We start from the raw sequence: 21,316 nt of genomic DNA, 5'->3' as shown, positions 1-21,316 counted from the left end.
TTACAGTGGCTAAAATGATCCAGCAATAGCTCATAGTAAAACTACACCATCATCTAAAGCACTGCTGAAATGAGTCCTCATCCAATGCGTTAGTAAAGGCGTTGTTGATTTTGGACCTTGGCATATTTTATGCAAAACACAGCATGTACACAAGCCGCATGTATGCTCTAAAAACCACACAATGAGATGTATTTTCTGATGCTTGTGGTTTTGAGTGCCAAGTCTCACTATTTTTATGCAAGGTCTCTCCCTCTTCTCAACTGCAGTATTTACACAATGAAACAAAAGTATGGACCACCTAATTATTACCCCTTGGGAAGTGATAGAGTATTACAGCAGTCTTTTGCCACAATGCAAAGGTACAGGCAACTATAGACTGATGTGTATTTTTAATATTCTTTGGGGGAATCTTTTTGTGGGGCACTCTGCTGTTTCTAGATCATAAGCACGAATTAATTAATACATTGCTAGGTAGCTAATAACCCCTGCAGTGGTAATGATCATATTCTGTGGAACAGCAGTTCTGTTAAGAGATATGACTATTTGTTACAACCATGTCACAATAGCACTATTCAGTTGTGCACTGGTAATGCAAATGATTGGCAGATCTTTGGAACACTATGGTATTGCAGCTGGATAATTCCTGAATATTCCTGGTTAAAGCACAATGAGAACATCAAATTCTAATTATCTCCTTTTTCATGCTGTTCTTTTGCTAGGCAGAATGAGCCAAATTCCACCCTGCTGTAATTCCACTGAATGTATACACACAAATTTGCCACACCAGTTACAAGAATGTCCAGTGTGATACAATCTTTATCATCACAGTAATACTTTTCATTTACATAGGTTTAGCCAAGGGTTGGACTCAAAAAGTGTGTCCCCACATGTAAGGGCATACACTTATTGTGGCAAAAAAAAGTAGAGGCACAAATTTGTGCCACTATTTGTTGCCATTGCACAAGCCCCTGCATGTGCACTTTAGTGTGGGGCAAAATGCTGCGCTTCAGGAAAACTGCTGTTTCCTCACTCCTCTTGGGTCCTGCCATGCTGGAAGAGCTGGGGCGGAACTAGAGGGGATATGCTCTGGTCAGCCAGAGCATCTCCTGGAAGGACCAAGCCTCTGTATCTGCTGGCACATGTTCCTGGAGTGTGCACTGCACCACATTTTTTCTATTTTTTTGTCTGGATGTGCCCAAAGTGTTTTTCTAAGCTGGGTAAGCACGTCTTACATAGACATGCTTAGTGATTTGCCCAAAAATATCACCAATGAAATTAGAAACACAAACCCAACAGTTTGGCCCTCAGTCCCCTACTTAAACAGTGACAGTGTTTTGTAAGGTTACTGATAATCAGAACTGTAGTACTGACAGAACAATGGCTTTGTAAGGCTGCAGTGTCTGATCCCTTTCTCTCTCATTAGGGGACAACTCCAAGCCATATTTCTCTGGAAGAAATTTGTGCCCTTTAGACTTGGAGCATGCATTGCAGGAAGAATTCTGAAAAACAGCTGTGTGGGTTAGTGCAAGTGTCTGGGTTATGGGTGGGAGTAACATCCCTCCTGCCATTAAAACAGGAAGGGAAGCATTGTAGAACTGCATTCTTTGGGCCAGAACCTAAGGCTGCAAGTAGATTAATTCACATAACAACTATGCCATTAACACTGACAATGAGATCACAACTGGCTGCCCAGGTAAAAAGTTTAATGCTGCATATTACTATACCTCCATCTTCATTTTTCCAGTACAGGAACAGATTCATAGTTCCAACTTCAGTTATTTGATGATTTTCTCCATACAGCCACAAAACCTGCTGACACCCTAGTTCTATGGCTTCATGCTGGGCATAAATAGAAGAACCATAATTCCTTTCAAAAGGGGAGAAAAAAGAAAAAAAAGCCATCAGTGACTAACTAGATATTATCTTTTGACAAAACTTCTTTTTTTCCCTACTCCTAAAAACAGGTTATGTTATTTTCAGTGCTCAGATTTAAAATCTGCCTTTTAATTAAAACACTCAGAAAAGTCACTGAGTGTCCCTGACATAATTACACTTAACTAAATGGTCTGGCATGTTGTTTTACTTCTACAAGCATTGAACTTTGAAGGACTCAGCAGAGTCAAGGGATACCCAATTATCAGCATCTCATATGGGTTCATAAGAGTTTCTGTACTGTCTGGGTAAAGCTTTGCAGAGAAAGACAGAGAACAACCAGGAAGTTCCACAAAACCCTGGGATGTGGATGTAACTTCTGACACTTCTTCAAAGGTTTACACAAGCAAGACAACTTATATATTACCCAGTAAACTGCCTAAACACTTCAGGTTTTATGCACTTAAAAATGGATCTAAGCAAGTTTACTTGTAGAAGCAGAAAACCTAGAGCAGTTCAGTAAGGAGTCATGTGGTATACTAGCTCTGCAGGCGCCATTCTGCCCTTTGGCTCTTTCTGTTGCTGCTGTCCACTGGGTAAAGTCTTGAAAAAATGTTAATACTAAAAGGGTTTTCCTCACTGCTCTTTTCTGGCTGAGTCATAAAGCTAAGATGGTCAAAAGCAGAAGCACAAATGATTATTCTGGGACTTGATTAGGATTGCATTTATGTTTATCTGCTTTTTGGATGTCTACTGGTGGAGAAGGAGATCCTTTTCTGCCCTTTCCTATCCAATTTTGTGCAGTGCAACAGACAGAAATATAAAGATAACATTTTTCTTGGGTTTATTTTATTTTAATTCCATGTAGCAGCTGGAATCCTAGAGAAACAATACTACTTTCCCATGCAGCTCATTATGATCCACAAACCTGAGTTTAAAAACTTCTGCCTTATTCTCTCTGTGCCATTTTGCAATTCATCTTAAAGTGAAGGGAGGGGGAGATGGCAATCTACTAGTAACCAATATCTGTTCAGAGATAACAAGCACTTGTAAGCAACTTGGTCATAACCATAAATAGTCAGTGCTCTTTACAAATGCTGTCTGCAGGCTAAATCTAACTAAAGAGCATACATTCATTCACTACTTTTGTCAGTGGCCTCTGCTGAAAAAAATCTGGATACTCCCAACATCTCAGATACTAACAGGATTCCTAACCATCAGCTGCACACAGGGTGTGTGTCAAAGACATGGGAAAGATGTGATAGAAGAGGGCTGTGGTAACAGGATGTATTCACCTCCGAGTCACTGTTCAAAACCAACTCAAGTCAGTGTGAATTCCTAATACTCTTTTCCAGGTCAACTCTCTTTTGGAGTAGCACAACAAGCAATAATTTAATTTAAAAAATAATAACAAGACAACAAAAAGAAATATGAGTCACAAAAAGGAGGACTGGGTGGAAGAAACTTTTTGCAGCCATGGGATTATGTTGCTTTCTTGCTCACTACCAAAGCTGAAATCATACCAGAATATTGTATTTCATAACCAGGTAATCAGAGGAAAATTTCCTACTAGCTTTCTGCATCTAAAAGACTCTCATAGAAGAAAGTTATCAATGTCTTCCAAAACAAAGATCAGGCATTTATTTTCTTTGATAAGCGAGTCTATTATCTAACCACATCAAAACTGCATACTTAACCAGGATCCCAGCTACTCTGCTGTGGTAACAGCCAAAATACATACCGTCCAAGATGCCTAGTACATTAACAGGTAGCACATTAATAGAAGACTTGCCTAACCTGGGACTTCTGCTTGGTACACTAGAGCACTGTCAGATCACAGAGGTCCACCTTCAGATCTGTCTAACACTTTCCCTGAATTCCCATATTCTCCAAGCCAATCACAGATGGCTTCTCAGAACACTTTGCCAAGGACGGAAAATAGCAGTCAAGCTCTCCCTTGGCCAGCTGGCAGCAGGTTGCTACACTGAATGACACTGAAAACATCACTTCAGTGATGCATCGGAGTCTGCAAAAGGAGCAGCCAAAATATTAAAGTGGACACTTGACTGTCCCAGTTCTTCACTTTGCAAAGGGTTCTTTCATGAAATACCCTGTAGGGTTGGTGTAGCAGAACAAAAAACAGGCAACTGAAGAATAACTCACAATTTGTAATCATTTCAGTTTTAGAAATCTCTTTGTTTCTACACTTAGCATGCATTATATCTACATATGCTACATTTAAGGGATAGTCAGCATCAGAGTCATGGTTAAATACCTTGCTAAAAGTAAACACAGTCAAACATTAAAGCTAATGCTTGCGTACAATCAGACTTTCTTACCCTCCCAGTTTGCAGTCCCCAGTTCCTCCTTTCCAGGCTCTTACATATTTTGGATCTGCCCACAAGGATATTGGATTAAAGCTTCCACTTGCAAAGTAAGGGCCCACAGGACTGAGTATGACATACAACAGGGCTTTAGTTGGCTTCTTAACTCCAAGAGAAGGCTGAAAAGTAAAGCATGCATAGATCATTCTTGCTTTGTTGGCTTCTCTATTTTGAGGTTTAGACACTGGCTTTCTGAATTACCACTTTAAGAGCAACTGCATTAGGATAGTGCCCACACACCTCTGCTGGAACTTGTGCAAGGGCCACAACAGAATAGCAAGATTTACACTAGTTCCAAAAATCCCACTTCTAAAAAAGAATAGGGCCACAATATACTAGCACAATTAGTCACCTGTATGCTATTTTAATTCTCTCAAATTAAGGCTAGAAATAGACATTGCTGAATGGAGGAATTCAGCTGTGCCATGATGTGTTGGGGCACAGATGACCTGCCTCACTGGGCAAAGCACACATTGCCTCTCATCCCACTCTTGATGGTGCAGGACAAGGGGCAATGTCATCTCCCCACTTTCCCCAGTGGCCCAGACCTATGCCATTGGTCTAATGCAGTGGGGAAAACAGGGCTTTCCCCTGCCCAGTCAGCCCTACTAGCTGAGTAGGAAAAGTGGCACAAGGTAGCAGATGTCCGCTGCAATAAAGTGGCATAGTCTATTACTACCTTTTATTGTGCCACTGATTTTCCTGTCATGTGGTGAAACAAAAGGTAAGGACATCTATTTGCTCAGCATTTGTGCCACCTTAAGATTTTTTAAGGAGGCACAAATGAGAAGTCAAACAACATCTGTTTCTACCCATTGTTTCAAACTGCTGTGCTGGCTGCTACACTTCATGAAAAAGACACATGAATGGTTGTAATACAGATAGAAAGAATAAAGTGTTCTCTGACTTGATTAGAATATCTGTATCCTTTTCCAAACTCCTTCAGCCTCAGGAGTTGAAATCTCAAGCAATCATGGATCCTGCCCCTCACATAGAAGAACTCCAACCACTAAGCAGATGCATGAAATTGTTGGGAGCAAAGCATTTGATGCTTCAGGAAACTGGTTTGTTGAGGGGCAATGCCACCTCATTACTCAGGGATCCAAGCAGTGATGAAAGAAAGAAAAGCCCCGTTTATCTTCACTTATACTGCCACGTAAGTAACATTTTTGCTGCCAAGTGACAGGTTCTGAATGCTAACGCTGAATGTTTGGAAGAAAAAGCTTGACAATCTTATTAATCTGGGTTTTCTGGCTCAGGTATATTCACAACAGCAGACTTGTTTGACTGGAACATTGCTGGTTTCTTCCTACTATAAAGTCCCCCTGAAAATGAAGCAAACCTGTCTCCCTGGAGAATGTTCAAGTGTCAATTCTGTGTCAAGAGGAATCACTTTCAGCAAGTGGCCCACCCAAACATCTTGGCATGTGTAGTCACCACAGTACAGAATAAGTCAATCCAGCAAGTCCTCCTGAGCAATACTTTAAGGAATCTGACACAGCTGCTGTTACCAGGCATTTACAGACGTGTTCCAGGATGCAGGGGATGTTTTAATTAGGGCAGCTCTGAAAGCCGCACCGATTAAAAGTGCCCAGAGTGTCACATGTACCAGCATCCCCGCGCTGAAAAATAGCAGTGGGGCACTTTAACTAAAGCTAATTCAATGTGCTTTAGTTTAAAGCACCCTGCCACCATTTTTCAGCACAGGGACACGTGATGCTGGTGTCTGCTAATTAATTAGTCTGGTAATTACCACAGATTAATCAAGTGTGCTCCAACACGCTATAATTACAGCACGTCAGAGCAGCCTCTTTGCACATGTACAGGAGATCATGGTGTGCCACCTATATGCGAGGGAACCGGGAAGGTGCCCGGGGAAAGAACGTGAAGGATTCCAAGTAGCAAAAACCTGGCTGTGTGCTGGGATTTTAGATCCAATTAAACTGGGCATCTATCTTCTCTCTTGTCAGCCAAACTGATCACCCAAATAAGGACAGCAGTACTTCCTTCTTTCTAAAAGGGGCAACCATTACATAAATTCATGTTATAAAAAACTTAGAGGTCAAATTGCAAGGGGTCAAGATGGTATCTGAACCAGCCCAACCTCAATCCCAGGGTTCTGCTGAGGCCATGGAACTATTGGAAGATTCAGATAAGCTTCCTTCAGCTCTACTGAAGCCATTTTTGATTTCCCAGCACTTCTCAGTCCTTCAACAAAATGGCTAACTGAAAAAAGTAAATTAAGTAATATCCACATGCTGCTCAGTGGCAACTGAAGTAGATTGTCAAAATACAGATATAAATGACAGAAAGTCCTATTATTTGTTATGTGAATCAGAGGCTGCAAATAGACATTGCCTTTGTACTGCCATAAAAATCTATATGGTGGCACAACGCTCAAGCAGATGTACATGCCCCTCACCTCACCACAGATGCTTGAGGTTCTCCCACATGCTGTTGTCCTGTAGGATTGGGTCCCTTAAGTCCAGGGAGTGGTAGAGGCCCAACCCTGTAGGACAACAGGTGACATCTGTGTCACCCAATGAAGTGAATCATCTGTGCCTGGACATATCCCAACACAGTTGATCTGCCTCCAAGAATGACAGCCATTTATAGAAAGAGAGAATAAAAGAAATAAAGAAGAAAAGGCATTCTGGGAACAGGGTATTTCTCTGTTTGACATGGGTATAAACCCCATCAGAGAACTTCACTTGCCTAACAAAGCCCTCTCATGATAAACCTCTGTAAAAATTGCAAATCGTGATTTTTAATATTTACAATGTTACAGATTAGGACCTGCAAGTGCCTTATACACCTTAAAATTAAAATCAAGCCCCTACTTCCGTTTATAAAAGCTGGAGGTTATAAGACCAACCTACAGTGATTTGCCCTGCGGCAAACAGCAAGTCAGGGACAGAGCTGGGAATATTGATTCTAGCACTGGTGCTTTAGTGAACCATAAAAGTTTTCCCTTTTATGAGAACTGACAAGCAAGGAAAATGTTCAAAAAAAATCACTTCCTTATTCCCTATTCATTTTATAGACATTAGGGATCTACACCCACAAGCAATTTGTGTAGGTGCATACAAACATATGACTACAGGGGAACAACTGAGGTAAGTTTCACCCAGAAGTAAGATATAGGTTCAATCATAAGACAGAGATTGTAAATTGTCCTTCATGGTGGAATAACTTTAATTTACTCTTGAGGTTTGGAAGTCCGAATAGCATGGAACAATGAATCAGTCACTGAATATATGTAAACATGTCTCATATAGCTCATTCTCATGTATTATTTAATTTTTAAAGACAAATGCTACTGTATGCTTTTTATTACAAAACCTCAATTAAAACTTTAAGTTCTTTAAACACACACACACGCGTACTGCAATTGTTCACAGTTAAAGAGAAAATGTACATTAAATCTAAGGATCTGAACAAATATTTCCACTAGATGGTGCTGTGGGAAACATAAATGAACTCTAAGGCAACTGCAAAAAAGAACCTTAACTGTGAAAAACAAGTGGGCAGAAATTGGAATAATGCAAAGATCAGAATAAAGAGTTAGGACTAAACACTGTAGTTAACAATTCTTCCTATCACTGAAATTATCTTGTATTTTACCAGTGGTAGTTTTCACTTTCAGCTCTGAAGTGTGCAAACCAGTTTAGCTCTAGCTGTGCTATCAGGCAGTCTTTTCTTCCCAAGTCTGCTGTTCTCATAGCATGGCCAGACATTTTTAGCAAGCAAATAAGAACACACAAAATGAACTTGTTAGCTGATTCATGATTCTCTGTCAATTGGTGAAAAATAGATGTATTTATGTTCTAAGAACAGGAAAGGTCAAAACTGCCCATTAACAGTAGGAGGAAGGAATGAGGAAGGGAGGAAGGAAGGCAAATAGTGATTAGTGGGTACATCTACATGTGCAATTAATTTTAAGCAATAAACTCCAGAGCAGTCTGAGCCGAAGTAAACTACTCCTGGGCACCATGTCTACATGTGCCCCCAGAACAGCAGCAATTTGAGCTGGGGTAGAGAAGTTTATGCCAGGGCTGAGGGCACTGGGGGTGGGGGGTCAGTCCCAGACTCTGGGTGGTGGCATCAGATGGCAGAAGCTGGCTGGGGCACAAGGTTGCTGGAAGTATAGTCTGGCCCCATGCTGCCGGGCTGACTGGGCACACTTTATGCCAGAAGCCAGCATATACACATGTGTTTAACCAGTTAATTACCATACGATAATACTATCTCTGACAGCTAAGTAGTCTACTCCATAGTTAAATGCACGTGTAGACACAGCCACTGAGCATGCAAATGCAAGACAGTGCAAAAATATTATTTTTGGGCTAAGGTGTATCTTCACAAACATATAAATGCAAAATGCAGCCATATAGCCATGACAGTTTCCAATATTTCAATATTTCCAAATTGCTGCCTTGTAAGATTTTGTTTAAAATGTTATACCAAATACTTTGTAAAACCACTGATGTAAGTCTGAGAACAAGAGGTCCATCTTAAGCTCCACCTATACTGGCAAGCTGAAAGAGCAGAACTGAAATCTGATTTCTCCTCCCAAAAACTGCACGCACATGTGGCATAGTAGGGCATGTGATTGTTGGTATCACAGATGTGAGCTGATTGTGCCATTAAATGAATGTCAGGGGCTAAGTGCCAGAATATTAGTGCCAAACCAGGGTAGGACAACACAACAACAAAGCAATGAACATGTACATACAACTGAAAAAAGAAAAAGATTTTCCCCACCTCTATTCCAATCAATGTAGGGCGGATGTACAGGCTGGCAGCGGCTGAGTAGGGGACCCACTCTGTTTCCACTTCCACAAGCTTCCGGATACAATCTAAGAGTTCATGCTTATCAAAACACTGAAAAGAAAGAAAGAACCCAGCTTTATCAGAAACATACTCCTGGGAACTTTTAATCAGGGTGACAGGCTACAGAGCTCCACAGAATTATACCACTATCATTGGTGTGACAGAGCATGGATGCAAGGGCCCTGTGGCTGTAACCACACCAGAAATGAACTATCCCGAGTATCTTCATGCGGTTAGGAAATGTATTGTCCAAACACAATCAAGGAAACAGTGGGATGAACAATTATGGTTCCAGTTTGCAATGGACACTAGAAAAAGCTCAATATGCACAAAGGTACACCTCAACTTTTCCGTTTGTTCCCTAAGTGTGGAGACCAGCTCTTCTTCAAGGTTTTCTAGAAACTGATGAACAAGCAAGGAGACCGGATGTCCCACTTTACTGGAAAATGCCTCCAGAAAGCTGGATAACTGACATGGCAGGGAATGCACAGGCCAGCGTGCAAGTACTAGAAAGGTACCTTCTGCCCTGCTGGAAGTTCACTAGCATAGTGAGAATATGTGGTTGGCTGTGAGATGTGAAATCATCCAACTAAGGTAAAAAAACTCTTAGCAGAACTAAGAATAAAACTTGGGCCTTGCAGACCTAGCCACTAGGGATGCCAGGTTAAATTTGACTTGGGGAACTGTATGGGCTTATATGGGAGAGGGCACAGTTTGGCCACCTACCTATGTATAAATGCTCAGATGAATGTTTGTATTACGTGCCTTCATCTCTAAAGAGGTTTAGTAAATCCCCAAACACTTTTTTCTGCAGGAAGGAGAGGATGCAGAGACAGAACCTGCGTGTATGTGCTGATGAGTTCATGGCAGAATTGATTTTAGTAGCTCCCTGAAGCGATCACTTTCCCATGGCTGAACTTCTATAACGATAGAGATGAAGAGCTCTGGTGTTCAGCGAGAGTTACAGCTGCTGCAGAGCTTCAGCCTAAAAATAAAAATACTTTCCTAGCATAAGGAGGTTAAAACGTGCTTCAATTACGTACTGGCAGCGTGGCTCGCTTTGCTGACCGTGCCATCCGGTCCATGTTGAGCATGGGGCGGAACAGGCGGATTTTACCATCCACTCCTCTGTAAGCTTTCATTCCTTCAAACAGCTGCACCAAGCCAGAAAGGGAGGGGGTGGGAAAAAAAAAAAGATAGAATCAGACACAGACAATCACTATGGAAGGTAACTGCATGATGACCAGTGAAAAAAAATACAGAACATGCCCATTGGAAATGAAAGCATTTAGCACTTCTCTAACTACATTTTCAAAGCACTGTATAAAGGCTAATTAGTCCTTACAATATCTTGGTAAGACTAAGGAGTATTTTCATTCCTGTGCTAGCCTTCAGTATGCTATAAGCATATCAGCATCAGGGGAGCTAGCAATTATAATGAAATCTAGCTACAACTTAATATTTGTAGCATGGGGTTGACTTAACTATCCCCTCATAACCTGACTAATGTCAGGACTGACCCCAAACAATAACTTCCCTTAGAAAAAATGCCTGCAGAATTTAAGGTAACATGATAACTTTGCCTCAGGGCTCAGCCCAGCGTGCATTTGTACAGGGGTAAGGGTAAAGGACAGGAGAAGAATTAAGGGAGGCAGTTGCAATGCCTTGATCCTAGAGCCCAATCAATTAGCTTTAACATATATTCTCTACTGATAATTTACAGGCTAAACTCAACTACTTCGAGCACACCAGAAAATCTGGCCCATGGTCTTCCAAAAGAATTTACCAGAAAACTACTAAAAACATCTGATAATTTGAGGATGATTCCAAAACAATACTAAGCTCTATAGTACAGCTTAGAGCTTGATAGTTTTGTGTTTTTAAGAGTAATTTTAATGTAATCCTAAATTATACAGCATTTTTCCATAAGGGTTAGAATAGGATAGGTCTGTCTAAGGCTTTAAGACAGCCCAACTGCAATATAAACAGAGCCTTAGCAAATTTCTCTAGGCTGCCCATCAGTTAAATAGCAGAGCCAAAATGAGAACTTGGGAATTCTCACCTTCAATGCTGCTCTTATTACTATGGACTATGTTCTCCCCATTAAGAAGCATTTTTTTTAAACACATGAGACACACACACACACACACACACGTCACAAATAGGACACTGTAGCTAGAGAACAAAAAGCACCTTTAGTAAGTCATAGCATAGTTGATGACATGGAAACTTGCATTTTGTACTGGACCCGCTATAAGCTATTTTTTGTAATGCCAAATGGGTTTACTATAGAGTTTTTCCTCACAACATGCAGTTACTAGAATCTGTATGAGAGGGAAGAGGAAGGAATGCTACTGCTAAGTTTTGTCCAATGGTCTGGTAGAAATAGAATCAAATCTCTATTGAAACACAATGCTTGCTCAAGCTGTTACATCATTACATGATTCCACACCTGCTCTTACCTCCCCAGGACAGATTTTTGTAACTTTTCAAAGCTCAGTAAACTTTTCACTTGTTAAAAAGGAAGACAATGACAGTGTTTCAGGAATGCTCTATTCCAAGGAAAGCAACAGCTGCAGTTGCTTGCTGGTTTGCTGCTACAAATATGTACACAATATTATCTGGTATTTGTACATCACAAGAACTGGATCTGGAAGCTAGCAGATCCAGGCTATCAAACTGTATCATGAAGGGCAAGGAGAAAAAGGGAGGGAATGCCAAATTGATCATTTTTATTATACCCACTGTGTATTCATTGAGCCACAGCACTGACACCAGATTCTCCTCTGTCTGTCCTCTTGGCTAGAGGAAATGTGATGCAACAAGGGTAAAATAAAATAAAAAAAAAAAAAAAAGTAAGAGCACATTCATATTAGCAATGATTCCAGACTGGGCCAGAAGTAATAGGCTACTATGAGTGAAATAATGTTGGGACTCCAGCGTGGTTGCCTGCTTCTTGGGCAGGTCAAGAGTTGTCACTAGTATACTTAGCCACAGGGATCTATAATCATTAGTACAGATCCCAGAAGGTTAGGTAAGTGAATGGAAAAAATAAAAGTAGAGTAGGCATTAGAGCCCAGTGACAGAAAGAAAAGGTCATATACCTGATTCTCCCTTTACTTACGCTTCTCTTATACCAGTGTAATTTTACTGACTTGGTAGAGTCTCTCACAGTTTACACTGAAGTGGGAGGAGAATCAGGATGCACGTTTTCACCCTGTGTTCCTAAGCCGTTCAAAGTACTTTACTGAGGCTCTGACATGAACGAGAGTATAGAGCAAGCTGCTCCAATGATACAGAAAAGACCACTGTAGACATTCATCACTAGGTATTTTTTAAAACACCACCACGCTGGCTTCCAGCTGTGACATTTCACTTTCTTATAGGCAACTCTTTGCTTTTTCTCTCTGTTCCAACACATCATTTGCAATATTATGAAGCTACCAAAGAACTAGGTAGCTAGCAGAAGTCACAAACAAAGACATGCTAGGCAGATTCTACAGTCCAAACTAAGGATCTTCGAGGATCTATCTGTTTCATGTCTGTGCCCCACCCCCAAATTAATAAAATCATTCTTGGAGTGTAATACAGCACGTTTCAGTGTCAGAGTATATGGTAAAATGAACTGGAAACCATGGACCAAGAGAGTTCTCAATTACCCAAAAGTGAATATAAGGTAACTCCACTAAGGCCAATGGAGTTACTTGAGACTGAGACCAATGTTAGCATAGGAAAATTCAGCAATGTGTTAGCACAGCAAAATTCAGCCATGTGTTAGTCATGTGCAACTAAGACAGCGGCAATACTTACATTACAAGATTAGGTTTTCAAAAACTTAGTAAAAGATAAATTCCCAACCCATTCAGTACTCACTTCCACAGCATAGTGGAGAGATGATGAGGCTGGATGTAATGAAAGATTCTCAAGAGGCTTAATATGAGGTTTCTCCCATCCTGAAGCCAAAGACCATTCGATTATCAACATGTTATCTGTGAACACAGTTCCAAACACCAAACCATTGGGGTCTGGTTTTTCCTTGAGAGTAGTTGCCGGGGTAATAATTAAGTCTTCAGCCTGGAAAAAAAGTGAAACAAATGCATGATGTAAAAACCAAATTGGATTAAAAATGCTTATGTACCAGTTACTGTGGATGTACAAACATGCAATCCAGAAGTGACTAAGAGGTGGGTAAGATTATTTATATGAAATAGGCACAAACATGCATGATTACACACATGCACATACGTACAGAACACTTTGCATTACAATTATTAACATTATTTAAGAAAAGGAAAATAATTATTGGAAAATATTCCATCTATGTATGGAAATCTTTTAGATAAATAGTCCAGTAATTTCCCTATACATTTGTATGTATGCAGAGGGTAAAAATTACTTCACACAAGGCAAGACTGATTTTCAAGAGGAAAATGAGTATTCTTCCCTGAATCACAATGTGGAGGAAGGGTAGGCAAGAAGAGCAGACTGTGGTGCTGGTACAGTAGGAAATGGATGGAGAGGAGTGTGAAGCAGAGGCTTGGTTTCATTTTCTGCTCCTGTCCTTTCCACAAGTTGTCTGCCCAGTCAAATTGAACCAACTCAGTGGGGAAAAGGAATTTGCTCTTAGGTAAAAAGGAGGAAGGGATTATGACTACAAGATATATTCATTTTAAAAATGAGGTTCAATGCAAAATTGTAGAACAAGAAACCCTCAGACTGGATTGTATTAAGTATAGTCTAAACACAGACTGCAGGTTCTCATCCCATTACCTGGACTAACTTTTTTGACCCCTTTGTCCCTATGGGTTTATTATGTGTTTGCCTCTCTACGCAGTACCCCACTTTCCTCTCCCCTCCCTTCCTTGCTTGTCTTTCATATTCAAATCCCCCTCTGTTTGATATACTGCCACTGCTCTGTCCATGTCCTTTTATGACATATGATGAAGTAAGCTCAGGCTCAAGAAAGTTCATGCTGTGCGACTCATTTAGTTCATCTGTAAAGTGCCAGTCTACCCTGCCTTGTGCCTGACTTCAGACTAACCTAGCTAACTGTTTCTTTCTACAAGATAAGTGGTATCCATGAGGTGGGAGAAAGACAAGCTGCTCCATAGTTTTGAACAGCTGTTCAATAAATTCAAATGTCCGCTAAGGTTCAACACTTGCTGTCATGGCCTCTGCAAAGGACTTGGCTTCTCAGGTTAAGGATAATTTTTTTTGGAAGCAAGACAAATTCTGGCTCAAAATTTAAGAGCAAGACTTATATTAAAACGTCCTCTTCTAAGAGTACAATGGTTGCACAATCTGATTTTCAAGCGATCGTTAATGAACACTAGCCTATTTTCATTATTATTTTGCATAATGGCTTAGATGTGAAATCAACTGAAAGCTGAAGCACATGAATAGCTAGAAGCCTGTTTTAAACCATCACCAATTGCAGGGCCTGTCTAGATATTATGGTACATTAGCTAGGCTGCATTAACAAATAAAAATTGACGAAACAGCAATTACTGCTCTTAACTCTTCATAGCAGTGATTCACACCCAGGGTACTGCAACTGTCTGGGGTGAGATCCTTTTAAGGGTGCCCTTGTGAGCCACACAATATTAACACTGGTAGGTTTGCACACCTACAAGATTAATGTGATAAACCAAAAGACTTCCAAAAGAAATCCAGAGTTTCAAAACCATTCTGAGGTGTTGGGTGGGGTCTTTCTGAAGTCTTTGCAACAGAAGAATTGCTCTATTAATTTCTGTAGTCAAAAAAACAAGTGAAATCAAAGAGCTGGCATTTTCAAAGGGGTGATTTAAGTCTAACAAAGGATATCTTGAATCTAAAAAAATTGAGAATCACTGATTTATACTAAGAATTAGCCAGCTGACAGTAAATTCTCTAAAGGGAACAGTTTGCTTCAAGATTTTCTGAAACCAACACAGGAGCTTTTCAATAATATCCTCTTTATTAACCAACTGCAAAAGAGAGGTTGAAAAGAGCAGACAATAAAAAAAAACAACCAACCAAAAACAGAATTTTGAAAGATGGTCACTTCAAAATCAGCCACCTACATGTATGCCTTAATTTAGGAAAACAGTTAGGCAAGAGCTCAACTTTAAGCATGTACTCAAAAGTCAAGCATGTAATCAAATATGCTTCTGAATAAGGAAGCTTTTACTTACCAAAGACTTCAATATCCAAAATCAAAGCAGGGTGATTTTTTCAAAGGTGTTAGGTAGTCACTCTTACCCTTGCATTCAAGACCACTTTTAATTTAGATATCTCCATGATTTAGGCCATTTTATTTTATCAACTACGTCCAGTCTTTGTGCAAACTTGAAGGCAGCACAGCACCGGAAATATACCTGACATGCCCCACCCATTTCCAGTCCAAACAGAAACAGCCTTGTGAAGCCCCAAATACTAACTGCTTAGGTCAAAAGGAGCAACAATAATTAAAACTGTGTCTACCATCACTTCCTGTGGCCTCCCACAGCTACCCCCTTGTCCTTACCTTCTAGGCTTTTTGGATGACACATGTATTTGGGAGGCCACTTTTGGAGACTCATAGTGAGCTAAATCTAAGTAGCCTCAATTGCTTGTTCTAATCCCTCCTTCTCTTGCTTAGCTCTGGGCCCAAGCCCCTAGCTAAACCACATGTGCCTCACCGGTGCTAATTACGGCCTCCAACCCCATCCCTACAGGCATGCCCATGCCTCATGGGTCTTGCTTTAACTCAGGGGCAGCCAAAATACAGCCTGTGGCCCAGATCCGGCCCACCAGGCAATTCCATCCGGCCTGTGAGTGCTCACCAATTGTACCCTGCCCAGCCCCCATGCCTTGCTCGCACTCTGGTGCGCAGCTTCTAGGCAGGGCTGCTGCTCCAGGCAGTAGGTAGGGAAGCAGTGGGGGTGGGAGGGAGCTGCAGCTAGGCTGGGGCAGGGAGCATGGGGCTGGGCTGGCAGGAATGCAGGGCTCTGGTGGGCAGGGTGTGGATGTGAGGGAGGGTAGGGGGCTGTGGAGACCCCCACACACTCTCCCCCATGGCGCACAGCCCCTGCCACAAGTGGCAGCAGCAGCAATAGGTGGGGGCTCTTGGGGTGCTTATGACCCATGTGGGCAGTCCCGTCTGGTGGCACATGGCTCCAGCCAGAGCTGCAAATGGTGACAAGAAGCGCTGCCTGCCTGGCCCACCTCTATCATGAGGGACTCCCCATGGTGCACACGCAGCTCCTGGCACTCGCGTGCCACCAGGGAAGCCCCATATGCTGGAACCGGCTTCCTTCCCTACCATGTGCAGCTGCCGGGACTCCACCAGAGGAGCCCTATCCCTTGTTTCTGTGGTGGCAGGGAGTGGGGAAGGCAGCCAGCTCCATTGTGTGGGGCTTCCTCCGATGGCATGCGAGTGCTGGGAGCTGCATGTGTACTGCAGAGTCCTTTGCGATAGAGGCAGGCAGCACACTGAGCTCCTTGTTGTAATGTGTAGCTCTGGCTGGAGCCATGTGCCGCCGGGCAGCAGCACCTGCACAGGCCAGGAGTTCCCCAAAGGGCCCCGTTTTCTGCTGCTGCCGCCAGCAGCACAAGCTGTGCCCCATGGGGGTAGTGTGTGGGGCGTCCCCACACTCCCCTACCCTCCCTCACACCCCACATACCTACACCCTGCTCCCACAACCCCCCCATATACATACCTTGCAACATTCCCTACACACCCTCCCACACAGTCACACCCTCTCACAAACCACATGCACACCCACCCCCCCACCATACACACACACCCACCCACACACAAAATACAAGAGTAAGACTTTATTTTTGACCTATTATGCACTATCCTATTTTGATCTATATACACTACACAAACACAAATCAAGACAAAATATTTTTTGTAATAAAATTAAAATATGTTATAGTAGATGTTTGACTTTTAGTATATGGTATTTTTTTTCTGATTCAGATAACCTCCTCCCAAAGGAGTACTTCTGGGGCAAGGGGAGGGGCTTCTGGTGGCAAAGCTCAGGGGTTAGACGCAAGACTTCTGGCCTCAAGATGGTAACCAGGGGGTGGGGCACCTGTCAAGGGGCAGGGCTACTCATGCAGTCAAAGCCGACCTGAGCAGGGTGCAGGGCCCAGGGCAAATCAGCCCATGTGGAGCCATGCCCCTGCTTCGATCCCATGCGCCCCAGCCCTGAAGAAGCTGCTGCTGCCATCAGCGGTGGTGGTGGTGGGGAGCAAGTGGCTGGATGTGAAGCAGCTGCTCCGCCCAGCTCTGTGTGGAGCGAGCGGCTGGACGCAGAACCGCCGCTCTACCCAGCTCCACAGAGCCCCCTAAAGCATATGGCCCAGGGCAGTCACCCCGATTCACGCCCCCCAGGGACGGCCCTGCTTGCAGCCCTTGACAACTCACCAAAACTCATTAAGTGGTCCTCCAGTGGAAATAATTGCCCACCTCTCCTCAGACTCCGTTAACCAGGTCCTCTGGCTGTTGTAACATCAGCTCCTGCAGCCTGCTGGCCCCTGGCCCTGGCAGGGCTGCTTCAGCCTACACCCATTAGACTTCCATCCCCTCAGCCCACTGGTCCCCTGGCCCTTGCAAGAGCTATTATGGCTTGGGGTGCATCCCAAGCCATACTCAGCCTATTCTGATGTGCTGCAATCTGCCCAGCTGGCCTTCACCTACTGTTTGCTACCTTCCTGGAAGCGGCATCTTACCCTAGATACCTACCTGAAGCTCTGTAGCTCCTCTTTTCTCTTAGGCTATTTACTTCTCTGCAGTTGATCCTTGGTTATCCACCTGCACCTAGGGTTGCCAACTCTATTTGAATCTATTCCAGAAGGTTTATGGAACGCCAATGTGCCTGTGACACACAACGTAAATGTGCCCATGTGCTTGCGTATATCAGTTATGGATTACAGTGCGTATACTTTACATTAGGAAGACAAATGTGTTTTACAATTACATTTTAAACCCCTCTGGACTACATATATACAACACTCTCAGCAAAAGTAGTTGCTTTATCAAAAGGCCTCATTTTTCTGAAGCACTACTGCCACTGCCTGACTCACCATCCTGAAGTTCATGGTTTCTAAACAAGCTTCTTCTAACAGAGTGCATTTAAGTTCCAAACTCTCCTTTCCTATTCATTGGGAAGGTCAACAGGGCCACGTCAATATTTAGCACAGAGCAGCCTTCAGCATCTGTTCTCTCAACAGGAATAAGCCCCAGACAATCTTTCAATTGTTTTTTCAGGTCATGTATGTGACTTTCAAATTGCTTTGGTAAATACATATTTTGTAACTGATCCAAATGACGCTTGACACTAACATTTTTCAAAGAGCTTTCCAAATTGCTTTTCATAGTCAGGTTCCCTATGGCAAGAAGTGGAACACTAACAGTGCAAAAAGTCTCTCTAAGTTGGTAAACTTCTGTTCTACCATGCGTTTGTTCTTTCAGTCACTGCTATTTGTACTCTGTCTAACCTTCTGTAGATTGAACTTCTGGGACTTCCTATTTCCACAAGGCACTTTCAAGGAGCCTGTCATAGCTTGCTTTTCATTTGAAATCCACAAAACATTACATGCTGTACAAAGAGTCAAACCACCACATTCGTGAAATATCTCCCTTGGATTCTTTTAATTTCTCAGCTGAGAAAAATACTACATGCCTTTCATGTCTTCTCATTAATTTCAAGAACACATACTCACTTTCTTGCTCAGCTACAAATCTCACTGGCTGAACAACATATGCAGGCGTATAACAGCAAAGCGATGCATGCTTTCCTGTGCGAGACACCCACTGATTTGACTGGCTGTCAGCACTTGACATTGACATGTAATTCTACACTCAACAAATTACACGCATTTTTCATCTATTTGCAAAATGTCATGGAGTTTATTCAAATGGATGTTTTCCATGAATTCTGCACCTGCTGTGGAAAAATCATGGCTTTATCAACAGAGGCAGGCAAAAGGCAGCTTTAATCACTCTCATTGTCCCTGATATGAAAACTTCAAGAGGAAACATTTAAAAATATATTTATTTTTGACCATTAGTACTGTCCACTCTTTCCTAAAGCTTCTTCCTGTACTTCTCTCAAACTTTCTAGCCTATACCTGTACCCTTCTACTTCCCTTCTGTTCTCCCATTTGTTTTCTTTACGGGTGCACTGACAGAGATTTTTTTAGGCTGATACTGATTGCTGATTTTTAACGAGCCATATCAGCCAGTACCAAACTGATTGCCAATATGTGGCCCAGCAGCTTGGAGAACAGCATCCAGCTGGTATGTCTGTTGTGGGGCAAGGAGCAATGGGGGAGGCAAAGAGGCCCCTACATTGTGGAGGGAGGGAATGGGGTTGGGGCATGCGCTACACAGCCAGGGCGGGGCAGAGTGGGGCACAGAGTTGCAGCTCATCTGGGAGGGCGGGGGGGGGGGGAGCTCCTGCTGCTGCATACACCCCAGGAGGGTATGGGGGAGCATGAGCCCTCCGGATCTGCACGTGGGGCAAGGGCGGGCGGCCACTGTGGGCTGAGGCCTGGGGCAGAGCTGGGCTCTTCATAGTGTGGGGGCTGAGCCGGGGCTGCACTTGAGGAGGGTAGCGGCACTGCTATGGTGAATTTGGGGGGGGAGGGGGGCTGCAACTCCCCCGTCCCGTAGCCCTTCTCCAAGAGCTGCCACCGCCTACCCCAAGCACAGCCCCAGCCTAACCCTCCCACCAGGAAGAGCCCAGCACCACCCCAGCCCCAGCCCAGAGCAACAGCTTGCCCTCACCCTGCAAGGAAGACCCAGTAGGAACACTCCCCGCCATGCCCTCCCAGGGCGCATGCAGCAGCAGCAGCAGCGGGAGCCCCCCCCCCCCCGGTGTCCCCCAGATTAGCCATTCATGGCTCCATCCCATGTTCCACCCTGGACGTGCACAGCCTTCTCCTTCCCCAGGCCCAGTGCCAGCCTCAATCCCTCCCTCACCACAGGAGCCTCTGTCTGCTTCCCCCACAACAGACTTACCAGCTGGACGCTGTTCTTGATGCTGCTGGGCTGCACTCCTGGTCACTTGCACGTACGCAGCATTTATTGGTGACATTAATCGGGCACATCAACCAAAAAAAGCCGATTGCCAATAATGCCAATTTTCCTTTCATCAGTGCTGATATATGGGACCAATGTATTGGTGCACTTTTACTTTTCTTCCCTGGCTGGCAGTCAAACACTATGGGCACTCCAGGGTTGGGGGGCATTCTTTAATTAGAGCGCTCTCTGAGCTGCTCTATTTAAAGCGTCCTAAGCGTCTCATGTAGCTCGTTCTACATGATAAAAGCTTTAGATAAGGTGCCCCACTACCATTTTGAAGTGTGGGGACATGATACATGAGATGCAGAGGCTGGCTGAAGCATGGTAACTACCACGCTCTAGCAGACTGGATTAACCGAGGCTGTTCGGAAGTGCTGCAATTACAGCATGTTGGAGCAGCCTCCGTGCTCATGTATAGGCACCCTATTGTGCTGTTTAGATACTACAGTGGTGGAAGAAAAAGTGTACAGTAATAAAGCTGTAAAAGGTACCTAGTGAACCACACTGAAAACTGAAGCCTCCTGTTTGTCCATAAAAAAAGAACACATGAAAATAGCAGTGTAAATTTCCACATCCATCTACTCTGCCAGTAACCCCCAACTCTGATAAGGGAAACCTACTATTTTGACAGGGAAAGGGAATCCTCTGTTCATACTGCCAATATAGGTGACAATGTATAGTGGTGGTTTTTGTTAATTAATGCTCCAAGCATTTCACAGTGCTGCTTCTAATTTGTGGATCTGGCAGGCAGCAAAGCTGAAAAATGGCGGAATGATAAGGAAATAGGAGATTGAGAGAGAAATGGTCATGGGACACAGATACTACATGTTAAGGGCAACATAACTTGGGTAGATGGAGAGGTAGGGAGAGATATGCTCAACTGTTTGTCAAGATTCCTTGCAAGCACATTTATCAGCCCGTGAGATATGCTAAAAATATGCAAGAAATAGAGGGGAGCCTGGAAGAATCAAAAAAGCTGCATCTGTGGTAGGCAAAAGATAGCTAGACATTCTTGGGCTGCCAGTACCTGCATAACACCACTTTGCATCCACAAACAGCTGCCATTCCCTGGCATTTAGGAAGCACTGACCACCCTTGACAGACTTACAGATTCTAGGGTCGGAAGGGACCTCAGTGGGCCATCCAGTCCAACCCTCTATCCCTGGCAGGC

General features: G+C 43.2%; 1 protein-coding gene across 1 annotated transcript in view; it reads right to left on the bottom strand.

The window, feature by feature from the left end:
• The window catches only part of BCAT1 (branched chain amino acid transaminase 1), a 90,598-nt gene that overhangs the window by 30,936 nt on the left and 38,346 nt on the right, over positions 1–21,316 (bottom strand). Inside the window, exons 3-7 of the mRNA XM_019489726.2 lie at positions 12,963–13,163; positions 10,133–10,243; positions 9,021–9,140; positions 4,212–4,375; positions 1,725–1,867 (exon numbers count right to left, since the gene is read on the bottom strand). Of these exons, the coding sequence (XP_019345271.2) occupies positions 1,725–1,867; positions 4,212–4,375; positions 9,021–9,140; positions 10,133–10,243; positions 12,963–13,163 (739 nt within the window). The remainder of the gene's footprint in view (positions 1–1,724; positions 1,868–4,211; positions 4,376–9,020; positions 9,141–10,132; positions 10,244–12,962; positions 13,164–21,316) is intronic.

The sequence above is a fragment of the Alligator mississippiensis genome, chromosome 4 (assembly GCF_030867095.1).
Source record: "Alligator mississippiensis isolate rAllMis1 chromosome 4, rAllMis1, whole genome shotgun sequence".
Lineage (NCBI taxonomy): Eukaryota > Metazoa > Chordata > Crocodylia > Alligatoridae > Alligator > Alligator mississippiensis.
Note: the sequence above shows the minus strand (reverse complement) of the source record. Positions and strands in the feature narration are given on the sequence as shown.